The 23,020-nt window shown below is 45.3% G+C and overlaps 1 protein-coding gene and 1 long non-coding RNA gene across 2 annotated transcripts in view; one reads left to right on the plus strand and one right to left on the minus strand.

Moving 5' to 3' along the window:
• Window positions 1-15,194, minus strand: part of EIF2AK3 (eukaryotic translation initiation factor 2 alpha kinase 3) — a 46,963-nt gene extending 31,769 nt beyond the window's left edge. The window contains exons 1-2 of the mRNA XM_075092179.1: window positions 14,811-15,194; window positions 7,967-8,096 (exon numbers count right to left, since the gene is read on the minus strand). Of these exons, the coding sequence (XP_074948280.1) occupies window positions 7,967-8,096; window positions 14,811-15,073 (393 nt within the window). The 5' untranslated portion in view covers window positions 15,074-15,194. The remainder of the gene's footprint in view (window positions 1-7,966; window positions 8,097-14,810) is intronic.
• Window positions 15,195-15,705: 511 nt separating this feature from the next.
• Window positions 15,706-22,939, plus strand: LOC142056768 (uncharacterized). The gene is made up of 3 exons (XR_012660431.1): window positions 15,706-16,052; window positions 16,768-16,969; window positions 21,780-22,939. It is a non-coding gene; the product is annotated as an uncharacterized LOC142056768 (long non-coding RNA).
• The last annotated feature ends 81 nt before the right edge of the window (window positions 22,940-23,020 follow it).

Here is a 23,020-nt window from a genome sequence, read left to right on the forward strand (position 1 = left end):
CACACTATGCACGTTTCCAGCAACAGAAATGAAAAGAACCGCTTGTGCCATAAGTAATCATAATAGATCTGTGTAGTTAAAGAGCAGTCACATCTATTCTCTTCTTGCAAAACACAGGCTCCGCTCCCCTTGATAGCCCTAAGAAGCCTCTGTCTCAATTGCAATTAGAATTTATCTTCCTTTGAAGTACAATTCTGGACACTCACTTCTTATTCATTATGAGCTTTTCCAGGACCATTGAAGACACTAATATCTCTCTCTACCCGCAGGCAGCACAGGATCACATTTCCTTCCCCTGCAGAGGAATCGAGATGGCAGCTGATAACCGGTCATGGGATCTCTTAATACACAGTATTCGCAGTTTTAAACTGGTCGCCTCCAACCTTCAACAAAACTGTGGAATTGTTTATCAATCCCTGCATCTTGTATTTTGTTTAGTACACTTTAATTCCATTTCTATTATAGAAAACCTGTACGATGGAGAATTGGATAACACCCCAGTCCTCCCCTACAGGAATGATACCTCCATCTCCTCAAAGCATCTGGTGGTTCTAAGTCTGTCTTAGTAGCACACAAAAATAAGGATCAGCTACAGGACACAAGGAACTCTACTAGAATACTCTTCCAGGCAACTAAAATCGTACTAGCTTACCTGCACAGAAATGGATTTCCCCAGATCAGTCACCCTAATAACAAGTCCATTGATTTACACTCTGCCTGCTTGAACAGAGTGGCAATTTGGGGCTTTGTATCTGGTCACAACATATTAGAGCTGGAAAATAATTTTACAGCATTAATGGAAATGTTTAAAATTTTATTTTAAACAGCAGAGATGTGACAAGGAAGGCCAAAGCCCACTTGGAACTAAACCTGGCAAAGGATGTCAAGGGCAGCAAGAAGGGCTTCTTTAAATACATCAGCAGTAAAAGGAAGACTGGGGAAGCTGTGGGCCTGCTGCTGAACAAGGAAGGGGCCCTGGCAGCGCAGGATGCAGAGTTACTGAATGCTTTCTTTGCTTTGGTCTTTCCTGCTAAGGCTGGCCCTCAGGCATCTCAGCCCCCAGAGGAGAGAGAGAAAATCTAGAGAAGGGAAGACTTCCCCTTGGTTGAGGAGGATTGGGTTAGAGATCATTTAGGCAAACTGGATCCTCGCAAATCCATGGGCCCTGATGGGATGCACCCATGAGTGCTGAGGGAGCTGGTGGGATGTTCTTGCTAAGCCACTCTCGATCATCTTTGAAAGGTCGTGGAGGACAGGAGAGGTGCCTCAGGACTGGAGAGTACCCAATGTCCCTCCAGTTTTCAAAAAGGGTAAGGAGGAGGACCTGGCAAACTATAGGCCAGTCAGTCTCACCTCTATCCCCAGAAAGGTGATGGAGCAGTTCATCCTCGAGGTCACCTTAAGGCATGTAGAGGAAAAGAAGGTTATCAGAAGCAGTCAGCATGGATTGACCAAGAGGCCCATGCTTGACCAATCTGATAGTCTTCTGTGATGGCGTGACTGGCTGGGTCAATGAAGGAAGAGCAGTGGATGTTGTCTACCTCGACTTCAGTAAAGCATTCAACACTGTCTCCCATAACATCGTCAAGGACAAGCTAAGGAAATGTGGGTTGGATGAGAGGACAGTGAGGTGGACTGAGAACTGGCTCAGCAACAGAACTCAGAGGATTGTGATCAATGGGGCAGAGTCTGGATGGAGGCCTGTCACTACTGGTGTTCCCCAGGGGTCTGTGCTGGGGCCAGTCCTGTTCAACATATTCATCAGTGACCTGGGGGAAGGGACAGAGCATCCCCTCAGCAAGTTCGCTGATGATACCAAGCTGGGAGGAGCGGCTGATACACCAGAAGGCTGTGCTGGCATCCAGTGAGAGCTGGGCAGGCTGGAGAGCTGGGTGCAGGGGAACCTCATGAAATTCAACAAGAGCCAGTGCAGGGTCCTGCCCCTGGGGAGGAACAACCCCCCGCACCAGCACAGGCTGGGGGGGACCTGCTGGAGAGTGGCTCTGCTGAGAAGGCCCTGGGGGTGCTGGGGAGCAGCGAGGTGACCCTGAGCACGCACCGGGCCCTTGGAGCCAAGGAGGCCAGCGGTGCCCTGGGGTGCATGGAAAGGCGTGTGGCCAGCAGGGCGAGGGAGGTTATCCTCCCCCTCTGCTCTGCCCCAGTGAGACTGCATTTGGAGCATTGTCTCCAGTTTTGGGCCCCTCAGTCTAAGGACAGGGAACTGCTCGAGCAAGTCCAGCAGAGAGCTGCGAAGATGATCAGGGAACTGGAGCATCTCCCTTGTGAGGAAAGGCTGAGGGACCTGGGTTTGTTCAGCCTCAAGAAGAGAAGACTGAGGGGGGATCTTCTCAATGTGTATAAATATCTCTGAAGGGTGGGTGTCAGGAGGATGGGCTGGACTCTTTTCAGTGGTGCCCAACGCCAGGCCAAGGGGCAACGGGCACAAGCTGGAACACGGGAAGTTCCACCTGAACATGAGGACAAACCCCTTCCCTGTGCGGGTGCCACAGCAGGGGCACAGGCTGCCCAGAGAGGCTGTGGGGTCCCTTCCCTGGAGACATTCACACCCCGCCTGGACGCGGCCCTGTGCCCCTGCTCTGGGTGTGCCTGCTCAAGCAGGGGGTTGGACGGGATGAGCTCCAGAGGTCCCTTCCAACTCCCACCAGTCTGTGACTCCTCACTTCCTTGAGTAAAACTTTCTAAAGCAAAGTTTTGCACACCCTCAAATGCTTAAGAGAAGAAACCTATTATTCTCTGTATATGCAAGTCTGAATGGATGTGGGGCATGACCCCCTGCACAGCATTTGCTCCTGCAAGCAGCCTGTTCAGTGCACAAAGACTCTTCCAAGTGCTAAGCAGGAAAGATTGCTTCTGTTGCTGATGCATCCCATGCCAGATGTTTGAAGATGCACAAATACATTACAAGTTAAGATTAACCCTAGTCAGCTAGACAGACCTATTCATTTTCAAGCAGAAAGCCAGAAAGAAAGCCATTTTCTCAGAATGTTTGTGTAGTTTGAAACAAATCTCCTTTTGTCCAGTGACTGTTAGCTGAGTCAGAACAGATTTATGCATATTTAATAGAAATTCATAATATTCAGCAGCTGCTATAATAACGTTTAAGTGAAAGAAATTAGTCTGACTGACAGTATTCCTCACTCGTGCCCAAAACAAACATCTCACCTTTTGTTGGATGATATTTCCAGGCAGCAACTTAACTGAAAAATAAGTAGAAAGCCATGGACCAAACAAAAACCTCATTTTTATTCAGGTTAATAAAATGCTGCTCCAGGGGTGCCCTAAGTGGTGGGTGGTGTGACTTTCCTAAAACTGGTATCACAAGATTTCTCTTTCAAAGAGACTGTTAAATTATTTACTCTCCCCTAACCTCTGGGCGCACACATAAAAGAATCCAGAAGTCACAACTGAAGCCCCTCAGAGGGCGTTTGGACACCTTGTCTTGCCCTGACCCACTTCAGTGTAGGTTTTGCAATTTCTTCTGCACTGAAGCATAATACAGCTTCTGGCTGCTCGCTGGCTTGACCAGGTACAGAGGTTACCTTACCCAGTACGCAGGGAAGTGCAGGCAGTCAGTACCTTAAAGTGATTCCCAGGTACCTGGCACTTCACAGCAGAACTTAGTACTTCTTTTGGGGAATCAAAACACTGAAAATTGAAAGTGTTTGTCATGCTGATAAAGGGGAAAAAAAAAAGATACATTCATACTGCACATTAAATCTTGTCACCAGTGGAGCTTTAGAGATTTCAAAATCCTTTCTCAATTCACTGCTCTAAGCATCAGTCTGTCCTCTCCAAAGGGCAGAAAAGGAACAATCTGCTAAAGATATCTAGGGGTTCACTTTGCCTACAATGCGATTAGTTTTCAGCTGACTTCAGTATAAAACTTCTTTGCATATCCACTTTTCTCTGGAGGAAAAAATATAATACTGGGCTGTTCCACAAAAATATGCCACTTTTATGTACAAAAAAGATCACACAGATGTCAAAGTTTGTAGAAAAGTTTATTTTATGTGGCTATCACAAGAAAAAAATGACAAGAATATATAAACAATGCAATTCAAAGATTCTGAGAGCCTTTAGAGCAATAAGGATGTAGACAGATTTTGTGACAGGGCATAACCCTATTATTTTTTTCCAGGATACAGTGGTATGTTTACTATGACTGCTATAAATGTCAGCCTTGTGGTCTGAAACTCTTTTTGTCCCATGATTCCCAGTCTCTCAAACAAGGAAATAAGATGCTTACTTAGAGATTAGTGTGCAACAGCCAAATCATGAGCAAAGGCAGTTAATTTTATTGAGTACATCCCTGTGCAGCCTCTGCCACTGGAACTACTACGAGTGGAGCTGCCCCATCACGCTGAACTCCCTGCAGCACACCTGATAGTGCAAAGGAAAATTGTAGCAGTCATAAATGTATTTTTAAGCTGTTACTCTCACATCATCAACATCAAGTATCCCACTTATTTTTCCCCTTTCTCATCAAACATCAGCTACCAGCTTTTTCACGGGAATATCTCTGCTGTTTATCCATCCCATAGTAGGCTTTTTCCTGTCTCCATTTCTTCTCCAGCCTCTCCCCATCCCATCAGCATGCTACTCACTACCGGCCAGTCATTTTAATATACAGGCAAGTTCACACTTGCATTTCCCTCACATAACAGATCCTCATAAAAGACCGACAAAAGCCCATTAAGTAATTTAGTATAAAGCTATGCAGGTAAGAGGACGTGTCACCCTCGTTTGTAAACATCAACAGTCTCATAATGATGTGCTATGAACCATTTCCACTGCTTCAGAGGCAGTTCTCTATTTTCTTTATGATTAAGCATCATCATTTTAAGAGGCTGATTCCCCCAAAAGTACTCTCTTCTAAGTATAGATGAAGTATTCATTACAGAGCTAAATTTTAAAGAATAAAGTGTTTTCATTAAAAGTAAGTTCCCTTTTAGAAAAGTTGAGATTCAGTGATTTCACCCTGAACTTCAACAAGCAATCTTTATGTGCAAGTAACAAGAAATCTAGAGAGTTGTAAATGGACAGCTTTTGTAGAGAAGGGCTTTTCGTTATAGCACAATGGATAGGGAAACAAAATTTTTAAATTGTTATGCACACAACTGAAATGCAGAGTCACACCTTCTCAGCATTGGCACCCTGACCATGATTGTTTATGTTGGAGCTTAGAGCCAAGGAATGAATTTGAGTTACCCAGACACACAATTAATAGTTCAGCAGCCTTTCTTTTCTAATTGATCTGTTCACATGACAAATGATGAACATCTCACTTGTCAGTGTCTTAAGCAGCAGTTTCAAGATCTGAAGTGTTTGACAGAGCTGCTGGAACATTTGAAATTTTACTACCTCACTTTCCTAATTAACACATGAGCTCCAGACAGCCAAGTTGACATTTTACGGTTAGGGAAAGGAAGGAACTACTGTTCTATTAAACACTGAAAGCTTGAAAATCTAATGTCTTTTCTTAAAAGGCACTTGGAAACTAAATTGATGCTTTTGCACCAGGACCTGGAACTACAGTTCGTTGCACTCTCACCCAAGATAGCTAAAAAAACCCCAACTCATCAAAACAGTTAAGACACAGCAGCACACACTTCCCTCACTCTGAAAGAACACAAATCTTTAACACTGCAAGTGTAACACAAAGAGTTTCTCATCTGCCATTTCTTGCAAGAAGATGTAGGTTAACAATTCACATAGTGATACTGGTTTATGATAAATATTGCGATTGTAAGTGCAGAGACCTTTTTTACCTCTAAAATGTTGGAAGAGGAGGAAGAAGCCTCAATAGTTTGAGAGAGTAAAACTTAACATGCCACATGCCCAAATCAGAGGGGAAGTGTTGCAGACTGGGGAGATAAGAGACACTGAGACTCCAATGAATTTAGTATTTTGACCCAAAACAGAATTGTCCCAACAACTTTCATGTGGCCAGTTACTCACTCAAGTAGCACCTAGATTCACTGCACAGTCTTTCACCTGATACTGACAGCAGATTTAACATTTAACTATTTATTTTAAACATTTAAATGTTTAAGTGTAACTTATTTGGAATATTCATCACTGGCTTGTTAAATTTTGTCTTATCTTAACAGCATTTGTTTACATGACAGTAAGTCTAAAAAGTCCTATATTCATAACGCTTAACGGCTTCTAAGAGGCCAGAATGAAGTTTTACTTCCAAAATTAGTTCTCTTGTAGGCTCTGCATCTTAACTGCCAAAATCCATCAGTGCCTTTGGCCACAGTTGTAGAAATGTAACAATTTGAAATCTGAAAACTTCCTATATGCATAACACTCTTTGAAAGCCTATTTTTAGGACTCACACAACCTACTAACTTGTAGCTACAAAAGGGAATTAGATGTTGCATGGACAAGCTACAATCTTTGTTGTCTAAGCACCAGCCTTTAGTTTCTACAGTCATACCACACTGGGAAAAAAAATAAAAACTCTGGACAGATCAGTTGAGCAACAAAATCTAGACATGCAAAAGTGCTTCTATAGTATTAAATGCTTGCATTCATGAAATCTTTAAAAACCTGGGCTCATGTCTTAATTTGTACTGAAAAATTAAGTTTACATTTGCACATATTTCACATGTGCGTTTTATAACCAGTTGTTCTATTTTCACAGTGGTCATTAGAAGCTATTTGCAGCAACAGATAACAGAACAATATTTTACATATCTAGTATTGAAAACATTTGTGAAGGACCACAGTTTATAACTGGCACCTTCCTTTTTACAGAGCTCTTCAGTTTTCATATGCTTTTAAATTCTGTTCTAGAACATATTTTTAAGAAAGTTCTTTCCCCAGTGTTTTTTCTTAAACACAAAAATATATCTGAACAAGCCTCAAAAAGTTGCATCCGTAAATAAAATTCTGTCTCAGAAACAAAGGAACATGAGTTAACATTCACATTACTTTTACAATCTGAGATACCATTACTAGCTCTCATACTTGCACTAGCACAGCAACAGATCAAATCTTCCCTCAGATTTCTTTATACTGAACCAGAGGTCACGTAAACTAGACAGCAACAAAGAACCACAAGCAAGAAGCTCATACAGCCTGAATACACCTGAATTAAACTTTCATTCCCTGAAGGTCGTCGTGTAAAAGCACGATATAGCACTGGTCATCAAATCCAACCATCCATGACAGTGACGGACCATGCACTCTGTCATCACCACAAACTACCTCTTAGTTGGTATATTTATTCCTCCTAATTCTAGGAGAGAATGACTCATGGATCTTACTTCTTCAGTGCAGGAAGAAAAAAAACCCAACAAACTTCCTTCTAACTTTTAGCCTAAGTTTATTCAAACTGATGGTGGAAATAAATCTCTTGTTTGGTGCCACCTCTTTAGATTTCCATCTTACAGTTCACCAGCAAGAAGTGATGCAACCCTTTACCACTCAGTATTTCAGGGTGACCTTCAGCACTCTACTACATTGCTAACACATTCTATTTCATAGGCAGCCTGCTTACCTAGTACAAAAAACCCAATCCTTTGTTCATTTATTAAGTCACAAGGACTTCTGCTTTTCTTGAGGGGAAAAAAAAAAAGCCAGTACTTGCCAAAACATACTCTAGTAATACAAAGCAGAAGATCCTTTTATTTGCTTCAAATTACAAGTAACTTGTTTTCAATCAGCAATTGCATACAATTCTCAAACTCAGTTACATCATCTGGTTCGATAGTTATCACATACGTCAATGGCAAGACTAAACTGCTGACACACTCTAGTTTGAAATGGCAACATGATGTAAGCACTCAATAAAAAGTTTGACAATAGCTATCAAACTTTATCCATACTAAGATTGCTGCATTACTTAACATCTATCAAATACAGAGGAATTTGCATTCATTTTCTTATAGAATATTCTGGTTTTAGAGATTTGGTGAGGAAAGAGATTAAGCCTTACCTCTGGTTTACTGAGACTGGATGACACAAGAGAACCTGATCCCACATCCAGATCCCACTGCTTTCTCCCACTGTTTTCTGGATCCAGGGCAGCAATTCGTCCATCCAAAGTGCTGATAATTACTAGAGATCTGCAAGTTGGAAGCATTCACAGTCAAAACTACAGCAGCATGGAGTTTATCTATGAGCTGTTTGCTATATTTCACCCAGTGCAACTCCAACTTTAAAGTCTTTGCATTCTGCAAAGCAGCAGTTTAACTTGGTAGCTCTACCCAGACCAACAAGAGAGTAGAAAAGTTGAAGTCTCTGGCTGGATATCAAACTAATTTACATGCTGTAAGACACTTTCAGAGCTCAGTTTCAGGGGAAGATAGTGGACTTTTTGCTCCCACATGCAGGTGTTACCACTACAACACTGAATGACATCAGCTTTTGAGATATTTATGTGAACAGCATAGATCCTATTTTTCCCAGCCCCTTCCACACTGAACTTTAATATGCCCTTTCAAAACAACCAAAACGTGATAAAATTCACCAAGCAAATCAGTACATAAGAAAAAGTAGCAACTAAGTTTTAAATGCTTATGGATGAGACATTGAAATCTTGGAGATTTGACAAGTCTTAGAATAAAACTAGTCTCCCCTAAGGCATACACAGGACACTAGAAACAACCTCCAATGTCTGCAGACAACAAAGCAAGCGAACTGTCTTACGCAGCATAGGCTTTAAGCAGCCTACCTGTCTGGGGATGCATGTAATGGCAGATTAGCTGTTGATTTCTACAGTGCCTGATCCTCATCGACTTTAGTAAATTTTGTTTCTTACACAGCAGTACAATTAGAATAAGTGTTTCTGACTGGGCTAGAATTCAAGCATTAAAATAAATAATAAAAAAAGAGGGAAAAAAAAGCCTATCCGACACACCAAAGAAAACACTGACAAGGCATTTTTGAAGGGCCTTTTCTTCCTTGAAGATTGTTTCACTCTGACCTGAAAAAGCTGAGATGTGTTGGCAGTTTTGGCTTGCAGCAGGCTCACCGATCTTCAAAGGCTGTGGGAGTAGAGCTTGGTCACTTTACAGACTGCTTGCATTGAGCGGGTCTGGATCTAGTGACCCAGAAGGACCTTTATAGACGTTGGTTTCAATGAGAATAAGGAACTGTGCAAATAAACCTGATGGGTAGATTAACTGTTTTTGTGTGGGGGTGAAAGGGCGGGGGGAGGTAACGCACACACAGATATGTATATGAATCATTACTTTAAACAACAAGGGACACTAAATTATTATCTAGAACTGAAGCCAAATATATTCACTTGTCCAAAGTTACCAGTGTAGTAAGCTGAAGTTTAGAGAGGAGATGATGAGGGCTATTGTTTTTCTTTAAAGAGGGAGAAACTAAAATCACAATGTTAAAAACATGTTTAAAGACAGCGGCTTATTACATCACCTATAACAAAGGTCATGTAAAACTGCAGCTTTACCTGTAAAAGTAACTCACACATTTTATAGGACCTTATACTGTACTTTAGCACTATACTGTTAATAAATAGGGAATTAAATATATATTTAACCTGTACAAAAAATATCACAGCAGCTCCTACTTCTGAAGGTGGCCACGCATCACATTCCTCCAAAAACTTAGTTTAAGAAAATACCAATTGTGCAAATATTTGAACAGCAGAATACACGAGTTTTTACAAGCTGAGTACATACAATTATTCCAACTGTACAGAAACCTAGATTGGGTTAATATTAAACCAGATTGCAGGAGACTCTATGCTCAAGCACCATAAACAAGTCCTTGCACACTAAAGCCTTGGTCACACATTTAACATAATCTGTTTGCTTTATGGTAAAACAATTTATCTGAAGCCCGCTAGCATAGCATAAAAATATTATTCCAAGTCAGTCTATTTAAATGTTATGTTGATCCAGCTGACAACTAGGTTATAAAAAAACAGCAGAAATGTAGCTAGAACAGAGGGAATTTTGGCAGTAACACTGTAGAAAAGAAAAATCCTAAAAATCGCATTGTGAAATGTTTCCTTCCCATCTACTCCTATTGTTTTCCTTCATCTAATTCTTCCCGCTTGACTTCTCCCTCAAGTAACAAATGTTTTATGCCTTTATATCTTACCTTTCTGTATTATCTTTCCCCACCAGATGCAAACCTCAACCTTAGCTCATTATTTAAGCCTCACCACCTCCGCCCAAGACTGCAGTGTTGGAATCTGTACCTGCATCATGACCTCCAGTCACCCAAATTGTGGTGTAACTGCACTTACGTTTTAAATTTAGCTGATTAGGAAAGAGGGGATGGGGTGGGGGGAATCATGTCTTTAGAGGGAACCTTTGTACCAATAGCCCAGTCTTTTGAGAAACTGGTTTAACCGACCACTTCTGCAAAGCCTAAAAATCCTGGTTTCTCTTGGGTGCAGTGGTACTCTTTATTAGTCCCCTTGGCCACCAGCTCTGTAATGGACTTCGTTTCACAAACTCCACCTACTGAGCAAACACTTTGATTAGACACAGGAACAGGACTGGCTCAGCTATACTTAAATCTTGCATGTGGCTACTTTTAGAACTGAAACTAGGTGCAAGAAAAGCTTTCATTTCTCTCTGCTGTTTTTAATGAGTGACTCGTTTGGAACTAAATAGTCCTGTTTCTGGTCCCATCTTCGTCTTGCTCTTCAACAATAATCCTGCATGTCACAAAAAAACCGCTATAAATCCTTACTCTTGTAATAAAATCCTTTGTTACTTTATTTTTCTAGAAATTAAAATCTTAGTACCTGTTCTTCCCATCTCTGACCAACTCCAGTGAGTTAAAATCGTGTCACTTGAACTCTAATTGGTATAAGATTTGCAATTTCTCTACATGTGCCATAGACCAATGCTAGTGTTTTACTTGTTCACCACCAGATTTCCCTTTTTTCCAGTTTCCCTCCTTTCTGTGAGATTCCACAGCTTGCAGCTTTGCATACTGAGAGTATGAAGCGGTGACAAGAGACCTTCCCATCTTTCATGTAGTCTAATCAAGCACTAGATTAACACATTCTGATAAAAGCAATTTAGATTACTACTTCAAGAAACTATTTCAGAGCTTAAAAAGAGGCAGGCAACTTGCTTTTTGTCACCCCACAGTGCTATCATAAGTTTACTGTCATGTATTATGCCCAGTTCTTACAGCAAATTCTTAAACACCAATAGAATACGGCCACAATTCAAGAATAAAGAGCCATCCTTTTCACCATCCTTTAAGCCTTTGCTGGCTGAAGAGGTTAGGACTGTACCTGCAATTCCACTGCATTAAACTGAAATAGCGATATTCTGGATGTGTCTTTGGGACACCTAATCGACAAATTGCAAAGAAAAGGAATTCCTATGTTAGCTTCTATTTCCGTTAAGGCTGATAAACTCTGTTTTTCTCTGCAAAACAATACCTTATCACTGGCTTTATCAACACCACCTGCTGACTGGGGTAAAGCTTAAAGACTACCTTAACCAGAGAAGCCAGCTTCCACCAACATACAAGTTTTCTACGAACACTACCGAACTAGACCTTAGTTCTGCATACCATCCCACACAAAATATTACCCAACTTAAGGTCAAAGGTAAAAAGCTCAAAAGCCACAACTATAATGCCAAGGAAGTGAGGAGGATAGAGCCAAACAGCATCAAGGCTGCAAACTCCTCAAATGGCAAGGCATTTGTTGAAAGCAAATCACAGACTATACTAGGGAGCGAATCACATCACACAGATACTAGAGAAGGGAAAAAAAACCCCACCAACACAAAACCAGAATTCTAATAGTCTCCACAAGGCTGGACCAGAACAAAAAAAGATACAGAAAGGAATCACTCCAAACTGGGGAATTACTTAAATCCCAGGATCCATCAACCAGGCAGCTGAAAAATGAACATCAGTAAAATGATGAAGACACGTACTTCACCTTGCCTCTAGTTGCTGCTCCAAAGCATATTATGAACCAAATAATGAAGGAGAAGAAAATCCCTTCTGGGCCCTTACAGATGACCAGCAGGACTAAAGCAAGGGGCCAGTAAAACATAGTGCATACAAAGATATCTGTAATCTCAGCAGCTGGCAGAGAATAAGCTAATACTATATAGTTAGATTTTATTTGCACTTTGTCAATACAAAAACACATCTGGACCTACTTTGCCCATCCCAACCACCTACAAACAGCCTCTATGGTTAAATGAAATGATTTCTTACCATTTCCTATCTTTTTTCGTTCACAGACATGAGCTTGAAGTGCAGTCCCCCTTGTTCCCCCTTGAAACTATGCAAAAATCTACTACAGACTTCCACATACATTGACAAAAGGCCAGTCCTGGGCCTTAAAACCATTGTTTACATCCTATCATGAACACAGTCCACTTTCTGAGATCAGGTGTCCTGAACACAGCTCTGTTCTACTTTACCGAAGGAAGGCTTCTGATTTACCTACGAACAGAAGGGCAAACTTAGCAATTGAAGGGAAGATGTAAACAGGATACAGGAGAAACACTTACTTAGTGCATCTACACCCTTTCATTGCACAAAAACTTCGTATTTATTCAAATAAGTTGTTATTGTTAGAAAAACAAAGCAGAACTTATCATCATTTTAGTACAACATTTATCATTATTCCTGTTTCAGTTTACAAAAAAAAAACAAAACAAAAAAAAAAACAAAAAAACAAAAAAAAAAAACAGAACAAACCCATAACCCTAATACCCTAATACCTTCAAAAGCCATTTGGGGCATTGGAAATACGTCTGTTTGCTAAACTTGTACTCTAAACAGCTATTCCAATTTCAAAACCTGCATGTTTGTATGTAAAGAGCATGGTAATTCACTAACCCTCACATTTTCTTCTAGGAAATTAAAAACAAAGCCTCAAAACCAAGATGATTACATTCATTTGCCTACAGCAAAAACAGTTGGGGTTTGGGTTTTTTGGGGCTTTTTTTCAGACTATATTGACCTGTTATGTTACATGGATATTTTATTAATGAAGGAAATTAGCTGAGGTGAGTAGAGATCTCGCAAATACAGATAAAAAAATAAAGGCAGGCAAATACTATGGCCAATGCTATGGCCATATAGGCATTCTATTCCTATTTGATGACAGCAAATCTATTCCTATGCACTAATCAATTAGAGAACACCTACATTTAATCTCAGGCTTAAATTACTGAAGCGAACATCTTTAGTGTATTTTACTTAGCTCTAGCAGTCAAACAAATCTTAATTTTTAAATATTTTCAGGGCTAAATAAATGAAGGTCTTATTAAAAACTGAATACAGTAGAATTGTAATAAACTAGGCAGGATTTGGATGATGTGATACACAAAAGGATGATCCTGTTGCTAATAGGTGAATAGATTTTCCCCAAGGAAAACAGGATGTCAAGTTATTAGCCAATTTCTTGCTCTAAATGAATGCTCGGGTATACTAACAAAAAGCTTTGGGCTTTTAATTTTTAGAACAGGTTCTTAAATATAGCAGGCATTTAGTCATGCTCTTCCTTTAAACTCTGGCTGTGGCTTATCACCTCATCTTTCTCAGCCAATTCAGGAACAGACTGGAAACAGCTCAGTAACATTTTTGCACTTGAGTCATTCATTAAAGTCTTCCTTTTGCCAGAGCTTCTTGCCACATGCGGTTATTAAGTATTTTATTTCCCCTTGTTATATTCTGAAACTTGTTCGGCAATTTGTCTTGCACGTTTTGCTTCCCTTCAAGCATTCACCAGTGTCTGTCTTTAACAGACAATTAAGTAAACAGGAGAACTGCATTTCCTTTAAAAGAAAAAGATGACAGCAAGGGATACAATGCTCTGAACAACTGTGACTTGCAGGTGCTGGAAAGAGTTTAGGCTACAGATGCGGTGCTTTTTGGGTCTCCTTCCAGCAGGCGCAGCACCGCCACCCGGTAACAAGTCAAGGAAGGGATCGAGACTTGGTATTACCAGGGTGCACAGACTGGCGAGATGTCACATAGCATGACATCCGGCAGCTTGTCTAAGAATTTAGACGAATAATCTACTGACAACCACAGAAATGAATAAGTACGTTTGCGATGGTGAGTTCCTGAAATACCCCTGGTGACGGTGAGGCCCTGAAGTACCCTTCCCTCACTGCCACAGCCTCTCCCTCGCCCCTCGGCCCAGCCTGTCCGTCCGCCGCAGCGCTACCTCCAGCCCCATCACGGGACTCAACCCTTCCACCCCTTCGGCTCTCCTCCCTCCTTCGGACACTTCCCCGCGTGTCCCTGCACTCCAACCCCGCGCGCTACCTTGCGGCACCCTTGTTTCTCCACGCACCCCCTTCCCAACAACCCACAGCCCACCTTTCCCGCCTCTCTTCTCCACGTTTCCCACTCCAACCCTTCCGACCCTACCAAGCGCTATCCCCGCTCCGAGCCCACTCCCACACCGCCGCTTCCCCTCACACGACCCCGGGACCGTGCAGCTCCTCTCCCACGCACCGACCCCCCTCCCCAGCACTCCCAGCTGCTGATTCCCATCCTGGACAGATGCTCCCCCCCTCCCTCCAGGACCACCCCTGGGCACGGTCCCCCAACCCCCAGCACCACTCCTGGGCACACCCCCCACGCCGGCACCACCCCTGGACGCTGCCCCCTCTCCCCTGAGGCACTGACTCCCGCCAAGCACGCCAAACCGGGCGGTAACCCCCTTCCCAGCAGCCCCACACACTGACCCCCCCCGCCCAGGCGGCCGAACCCCTCCTCAACAGCCCCAGGCACTGACCCCCCCACCCAGACAGCCGCCCCCTTCAGCGGGCCCAGGCACCGACCCCCCAGCTCCCGCCCACCTGCCGCCGGTCCGGGCCTCCCCGCTCTCCTCAGGCTCCTGTTCGCCGGGCGCCGCGGGGGCCACACCGGCCTCATCATCCTCCACCGTCACGTCAGCGGAGCCGGCCGGCAGAGCGGCGGGAGCGGCGGCCGCCCCCAACCCAAAAGCGGCCTCCACAGCGGCGGCATCGCCCGGCGGCGGCTCCGGGCCGCCCGCCGCCACCCCTAACACCACCAGCAAGGTGAAGGCGACCAGAGCGCTGCGGCACCGCGGCCCCCGCATGGAGGGGCCCCGCCTCGCCCGCCGCCACCAGCCGTTAGGACATGAACGCCGCCACCGCTGTCGCCGCCGCCGCCACAGAATGGGCGCCCGCCGCGCGCCGCAGCCCTCCCCGCGGCGCCACGCCACGCCCCACCACGCCCGCCCGCCACGTACCGGCACTCCGCGCGCAACCGCCCCTGACACCGCCGCCCGCCCCTTCGCGGCGGGGAGAGAACCCATTGGGTCGGCGCCACGCCGCTCCGCCCGCCTCTTCCTCTTGATTGGAGCGACCGGCGGCGAAGGTGGGAAGGAGCGGTGTTTGTCAACACAGCCGCCGAGCCAATTGGAGTCACGCCGTTCCCTCCCCTCCCTCTACCGCTGTTCCGACCAATCGAAAGCGCATGATTCACCGACCTGCTCTCGGATTGGCGGGGCCGCAAGCGCCACACGTGCTGCTGACTGGAGGGCCGGGCGGCGCGGCCCCGCCCCTTCCCGGCCGGCCCTCCACCGGGCTGGAGACGTGGCTGTTCCTCGGCGTCGGCAGGGCGGGGCGAGCGGCGCGCACCACCCGGCGCGTGGTGCGGTGGGGGAGGGCGGGGGAAGGGCCCCTCCGGAGCGGAATGGGCTCGTCGGGCGGGAGGGGCGGTGGGCGGTGCCCCGCCCCGGGGCCCACCATTGCCCACCGGGTGGCGTGAGGGGCCGGCCGGCGAGCCGGGGTCGGCTACACCCACGCGCTCCGCTGAGGTGTTCGTTGCGGCCACCCTGTCCCGAGGCCGGCGGTTTATGTTGCCTCAGCACCTTCTCCTGGCGATCACCTTCTCTTCGTGAAAGGGGAATGGCCGGATGAGCTGCTCCCCTGAGGAGCTCGCTCCCCAGTTAACGGCTGCCCCAGCCTCCAGTGGACGAGCTCGGCCCCGTAGGGGTGTGTGTGTGATGGGATGTGGTGTCAGTAGGCCCAAGTGTTGGCCAAGTGTTGCAGCAGCCCTGGAAGCCATCTGTGGTACGTTCATCTCTGGACATGAGCCAACAATGTGCACTCGCACCCCAGAAAGCCAACCATGCCCTGGGCCGCATCCCCAGCAGCGCGGGCAGCCGGGCGAGGGAGGGGGTCCTGCCCTTCTGCCCCGCTCTGTGAGACCCCCCTGCAGCGCCGCCTCCAGCTCGGGGCTCCTCAGCACGGGAAGGACATGGAGCTGTTGGAGCAGGGCCAGAGGGGGCACAGAAATGCTCCGAGGGCTGGAGCCCCTCTGCTGTGAGGCCAGGCAGGGAGAGTTGGGGTGGTTCAGCCTGGAGAAGAGAAGGCTGCGGGGAGACCTTATTGCAGCCTTCCAGTGCTTAAAGGGGGACTCTAGGAAGGATGGGGGCAACCTCTAGCAAGGCCTGTTGTGACGGGACAAGTGGTGATGGTTTTAAACTAAAGGAGGGGAGATTCAGACTGGATATAAGGAAAGAATTTTTTACAATGAAGGTGGTGAAACCGTGGCCCAGGTTGCCCAGGGAGGTGGTCGATGCCCCATCCTTGGAAACATTCCAGGCCAGGTTGGATGGGGCTCTGAGCGACCTGATCTGGTTGGGGATGTCCCTGCTCGCTGCAGGGGGGTTGGGCTAGGTGGCCTCTAAAGGTCCCTTCCAACCTAAACCATTCTATGATTCTGTGAACTCATGCTTCTCCCACATAGTCACAGATGTTCATTTCCTTTATCTGCATCCTTCAGGGGCTGTTTTCCCCCTCTTCCAGCAGTTACCGTTATCCCGTTTGCTCTGGGCCACAGAAGGTGCTGCTCCTTCAGCTCCCATCAAGGAGGTTGGCTGTTGCCCACACCAACTGCATGCCTGTGGCCTGCAATGGATCACACCATGATCCTTGTGCTGCTACCATGAGTCTTTTTGTGGCAGCGTTCATCCATGTAGATCTAGGTATGTAGTATATCAACCCACACCTTTATCTTCTTTGTAACAAATCAGATTAGCTACAAACTATTTAATTCTCGTACGGCATCTCCTCCAGCCCTTAAATTACAGTTGTTTGTCCTTCCCCTTTTCGAGTTTATTCAGCATTGCATTTCACAATATGGAGATAGAGAGTGCTGTGTTCATCTGTATCCAGGAGCAGAAAAGGCTGAAGTATATCCCGAGGTGTGCCTCCCCTTTGCACAGGGACAGAGGGTCTCCGTAGGCCACCAGAGAGCACACAGCACGATGCTTTTCTTCCTCTGCATACATGTGCATACCTGAGATGTGCAGCTTTGCATTTGACTGTCTTAGGGGCAGTCTCTTTATCTACACCCATTTTGCCCTGTTTTGAACAATGGCCCTTGTCGTCCCGGTTGTACGGCCCTGCTGAGGCGCATAAGTCTGCAAATTGTATTAGGAGTGATTTTGTATTTACTTTCAAATGACTAATGAAAATATTGATTATGTACATGTGTAGTATAGCATACATGATCCTGGAGGGATCCCAGTAGTGATCAGTAATGATTTATAACCATTCAAAAAAAAAATGTGGCCGGTGTTTAATATATGCTTAACTGATGCTTTATTACCTGTTTTTTTTAAATTAAAATATTGTGCAGTTCTAAGTAAAAATCCTTTAAAAAGTTTATTACACCTTCCAGAGGAAATTGAATTCTTTGTTGGGACTTCTATTAAACCTCTGACTGGCATAACTAATTCTTTAGTCTGAGCCACATACCAACTTTCTTGGTATTCAGCCAGGAACTGTTCTTACATCTGCATTTACTACATATCATACAACTGTCCTTTCTGAAAATGGATACCAACCTGGCACGTTTTTAGCTTTCTAGAATTGCCCTCGTATATCAAATAACTCAAAGATGAACATCAACAGACAAGGGGTCTCTGCAGCCAGCTGTTTGAGAGCTACTGGGCCACAGTTATCCCTCAAAGACAAGAGCTTCATGGGTTACTAATGGACTCAAATTTATCACATCGCTGTTAAGTAATCCACCCACATATCTTCCTGCTTCTTTACAAACATAGATCATAAATGTTCAATGAACACTTCTGCATCATTATTGACATATTAATCATGTTCATCTAGTAATGGGCCTGTACCATTACTAGGGTTTTCTGGGATTTAGTCTTGCCAGCTATGGATTTCCTTTGACGTGCTTCACTTCCAATAGCTACTCTGCTTCTCATAATGTCTCATTTATACCAACACTTTTTTATTTCCTGCTTTCTTCATTTTGGCTATTTATTTTTCATTTTTAATCACACTCTCTGGTCCACTAATAAAACAGGACTTGTCGATGTATTTTTCTCTCTTGATTTTGATCGCTCGGTGAACTCTTTTTAAAGAGCTTGTCAGTGTAATTTTTAGACTTCTACCTAAATTGTTCTTCCTGCTTGCAGTCTTATTTTCTGGTGAGTTGGAAATACAGCTCTTTTAAAGCACCAGGTATATGCAAAGTCAGGTCATGAATGCTGCTGCAATTGCAATTAAGAGGGTTTTGGGGTTTTTTTTACTTAGTTCATTATAACACAGTCCGAAAGAGTCTACCCTGTGCCGCATACCAAACGGTTCATGTCATTTTTGGTAACTTAAATGACATTTTATTATAGTGCCCATATGGTCCTGTGCTAATATTTTCTCTATTTAGATAACTCCTCTCTCGAGTGTCTACCCATTTGTATGTTTATAAAGAGTAATCAAATTCCTTCTGTTTCACTAGGCAAACCAAACCAAAGGCTTTTATCCTTCCCTTACACTTTTGGCTCTCTGCTCCCCCCCTTCATCTCACTAGCCCTCCCCTGCACCTGTTCGCATTTACACTGATGTTTCTTACATAGCAATGTTTGGAACAGTCATGTTGAAGGGTAACTCTAATATATTTAAATTTAAAACTCCATTATAGACTGTGCAGAAAAACTATTCTCTGCCATGCTTTTTACAGTAACTTACCTCTTGTCCCCCTAGTTATTCAAGGGGCTTAGAGACAGATATGCAGTAACCACAGACCCCAGCAAGTTTCAGAATATCGGAATACTTCACGTGTAGGGTTGCACTTTTATCTTTGTGCTGGTTCATGAAGGTTTATTACCCTTAAGGCAAAACAACAACAGCCCTATTCAACTGTGCCTATCACACCCATGAGTATCACCTCATTTTCTTGTATTTCCTCCCACCCCTGCCCCAGATCAGCAGACTTCCATTGCAGCCTTTTATTTTAGGGGGCTCTAAGAGTTTGCATGAGAGTACATGTTTTCTTCTAGACTCCTCCTAGATTCCTTAGCACTGAGACATAAGCAATAACAATTGTAATCTAAAAGCTCTTACTTTTCTGTTTTGGAAACCTTTCTCTAAGGCATGGACAATGTTATTCACAAATCCTCAAATCCTTAAGACAAACACAGCAATACAGCCGTATAATTTTCTCTCTGTATTAAAAATTCGTGCCAACAAAACCAAACTTCCTGCTTTTTGCAAAGCATGACTCACATTCTCCATTCTGTTTTGACTGACTGACATAAGAGATCTATTTCAATCATATGACAATAACTTCAAATCTGACCAGCCATTTATGTGGAAATCACAGCCTGTTCTTGCAGGATGGATGGATGTTAATAGGAGTGATGTTTTACATAACTCCACTAAAGATCTGCCTCCTTTTCTTGAATAACTTGCTCTCGGAGCAGCGAGGCGCAGCAGCGAAAGCCCAGCGTGCCACCTCGTGGCTGCCCTGTACCAAGGGCCTTTCGTAGTCCCCTGTAAAATGATCATTTATAGCCTGCATCTTCCCCCGGGAGAATTCAGACCATCAAAAAGCAGCATGTGTTGTAATTAGTATACCAGCACCCCTGCTGATGTCTTTGCACAAGCAGAGTAAAACCAAGCAATCCTTCATCCAACAGATCAACCAGAGGCAAGCGAAGTAGGTGTTTTTCAAAAGAAATGTCACTGAATTGGAGTTTGCAGGATAAAAAATCAGGTAGCAAGAATGTAATTGTTGGGACATGACAGCAGCATCCTCCTAGAGAAGCTGGCAGCTCATGGCTTGGACGGGTGTACTCTTTAATGGGTAAAAAACTGGCTGGATGGCCAAGCCCAGAGAGTTGTGGTGAATGGAGCTAAATCCAGTTGGCAGCTGGTCACGAGTGGGGCCCCCCAAGGCTCAGTGTTGGGGCCAGTCTGCTTTAATATCTTTACCAATGATCTGGATGAGGGGATCAAGTGCACCCTCAGTAAGTTTGCAGATGACACCAAGTAGGTTGGGAGTGTTGATCTGCTCAAGGGTAGGAAGGCTCTGCAGAGGGACCTGGACAGGCTGGATCGATGGGCCGAGGTCAGTTTTATGAGGTTTAACAAGGCCGAGTGCCGGGTCCTGCCCTTGGGTCACACCAACCCCAGGCAACGCCCCAGGCCTGGGGCAGAGGGGCTGGAAAGTGCCTGGCGGAGAAGGCCCTGGGGGTGCTGGCTGACAGCCGGCTGGGCATGAGCCAGCAGTGCCCAGGTGGCCAAGGAGGCCACCAGCCCCCGGGCTTGTGTCAGCACTGGTGTGGCCAGCAGGAGCCGGGCAGGGATGGGGCCCCTGTGCTCGGCACTGGGGAGGCCCCACCTCGAATGCTGGGCTCAGGTTTGGGCCCCTCGGGACAAGAAGGGCCTTGAGGGGCTGGAGCGTGTCCAGAGAAGGGCAGCGGGGCTGGGGCAGGGTCTGGAGCACAAGTGTGCTGGGGGGCGGCTGAGGGATCTGGGGGGGTTTAGCCTGGTGGAGGCTGAGGGGAGCCCTTCTCGCTCTCTGCAGCTGCCTGAAAGGAGGGTGTGGTGAGGTGGGTGTTGGTCTCTTCTCCCAAGTTACTAGTGATAGGACAAGAGGAGACAGCCTCAGGTTGTGCAAGGGAAGGTTTAGATTGGATATTAGGAAAAATATTTTCACTGCAAGAGTGGTCAGGCATTGGCACAGGCTGCCCAGAGAGGTGGGAGATTCAACACCCATTTTTTGAATGGGTGTTCAAAAAACCCGTAGACGTAGACTCCAGGACATGGTTTAGGAGATGTGGTGGTGTTGGGTTGGCAGTTGGACTTGACGATCTTAGAGGTCTTTTCCAAAATTAATGATTCTATGGTTCTATGACAGACTTGGAGAGCCACTGCCAACCAGAAAGCGGGTTTATCTGGAAAGATGAGTTAGAGGTGCTTCATCTTCCACTTGGTTTCTCCAGTGAGTCGGTGAAGTTTTACCTTCATGGGTCATGTTGGTTTTTAGCTGTTTCATGCCTTATCAAGTGAGAGAGACACAGAGTTAATTGAATAGACACATCTGACACCCAGAGGCTGCTGTGCCTTCACTAGGGTTTCACTCAGGTTAGCATGCACTTTTGCAACAGGTTTAAGCTGGGCTAAGTCTCCCACAGAAGATGGTCCTACAGCCTTCCTGCTCCCTACTGACTGATCTTGCTGCCTTCCTCAGGAAATGTCAAGGAAAAATGACCTTGATTTTGTTGGTTGCATTACCTTTCAGAAAAAACACCTCTCTGCCAACACATGGAAGTAGCGGGAAAACTTGGCAAGCTATGGACCATAGGGTGGGAACGCTCCTCACGCAAGGTGAACCACACAGGGCCAGAGGAATGCCAGAGCCAGCACAAACTCTGTACCCAGGTTGAGAGTGGAGGGTGGATGGATGGTATAGGGAGGAAAGAGCAGGAGCTTCCCTTTTTTTCAACAGCAAGCTGTTATCTCAGCTACCGTGTAATTTCCTAACAGGTAATTCCAGCCTCCGATGCAGAATTCAGTACCCAAAATCATGCTGCCACCCTTGCCAGCCTGATGGCCCGAGCTGCTCCGTTCCTCAGTGTGGCATTTCGCTAAGGTTAACGCCTCGCAGTTACCACCCTGTTCGACAAGCAAAACATCTGTTCAAACACAGCAGGTTCAAACACCTCCCTCCGTACTGAAGCAGAGAGCATGAGAGTTGGCTCTCGAAGAGGCCTTGACATGGGACAAGCACAGGCTGGTACAAAAGGACTTTGAGCTGTTTGCAGACGGAGCTGGTTGTCGCTGAAACTTAAATTCTAAAATGTCCAGCACTGCCTTTTTGTGCATAAGGAAGGCTCAGCACACCATAAATGATTTTCCTGTGTTCACTGAGACTGTACCTCAGCAGCGGATTCAGATGAATTGCGAACGGAAAGGCCCGTTATCCCTAAGTGGAAACGCCTGCGTTCCTCCAGGCAGGCGCACTGCAAGGTGTGTTTCAAGCCAAAGGCATCAGCCGTCGCTGTGAGGATACAAACAGGTTTATCACCCCACACTTCTGGGCTAACACTCCCCATCCCAGTGAGACTTGAGAGATGCCCACATGTCGGGACGGGCTTCCTGAATCGGTGTAAAACCCCAGTGACTGTTCTTTGTTTCGAGCAGCAGTCAGACACTTGGGATACTGAAGGGAATAACCCCAAACCCAGTCAGCTGCTCCTTCGGCTGTGCCATTAATGTATCGTGGAATAACACAGTACTTAGGCCTGATTCTTTCTGAAATATATATCCCACTAGATGTGTGTATTTACACTTTTAAAGGAGTAATTGGCAGGAAAGATCATTGCCAGCTAGCGGAAAACACCGAACAACAGAATAACAATCATGTGCTACTCTTAATAGCAGGTCACCTGCTCTCTGCAGGAAGGTGAGGCCTAACTGCACCGAGCTAAGCCTGGGCAACAATAATAGAGTCTTTGTTGAAATACCACCGCATTGTTCAAAGGCTGGTGAGCCAACCCAGGGAAAACAAAAGGAAACGTTTCTAGCCCTTAAAAATCACAGCAGAATCACAGAGGTTGGCAGCAAAACAAGTCAGTCATGCACAGAATTTAAAAAAAAAAAGCCAACAGCGGCTTTTCTGTCGTGCAACTAATAAAGATTATTCTCTGCGCATTGTGGTTTGTCCTTGGAGTCGAGTAGTAAGGGGTAAATACCTGCAGTTCTCATCCCTCTTGGTGGGATTGCAG

The sequence above is a fragment of the Phalacrocorax aristotelis genome, chromosome 4 (genome assembly GCF_949628215.1).
Source record: "Phalacrocorax aristotelis chromosome 4, bGulAri2.1, whole genome shotgun sequence".
In the NCBI taxonomy this organism is placed as follows: Eukaryota; Metazoa; Chordata; class Aves; order Suliformes; family Phalacrocoracidae; genus Phalacrocorax; species Phalacrocorax aristotelis.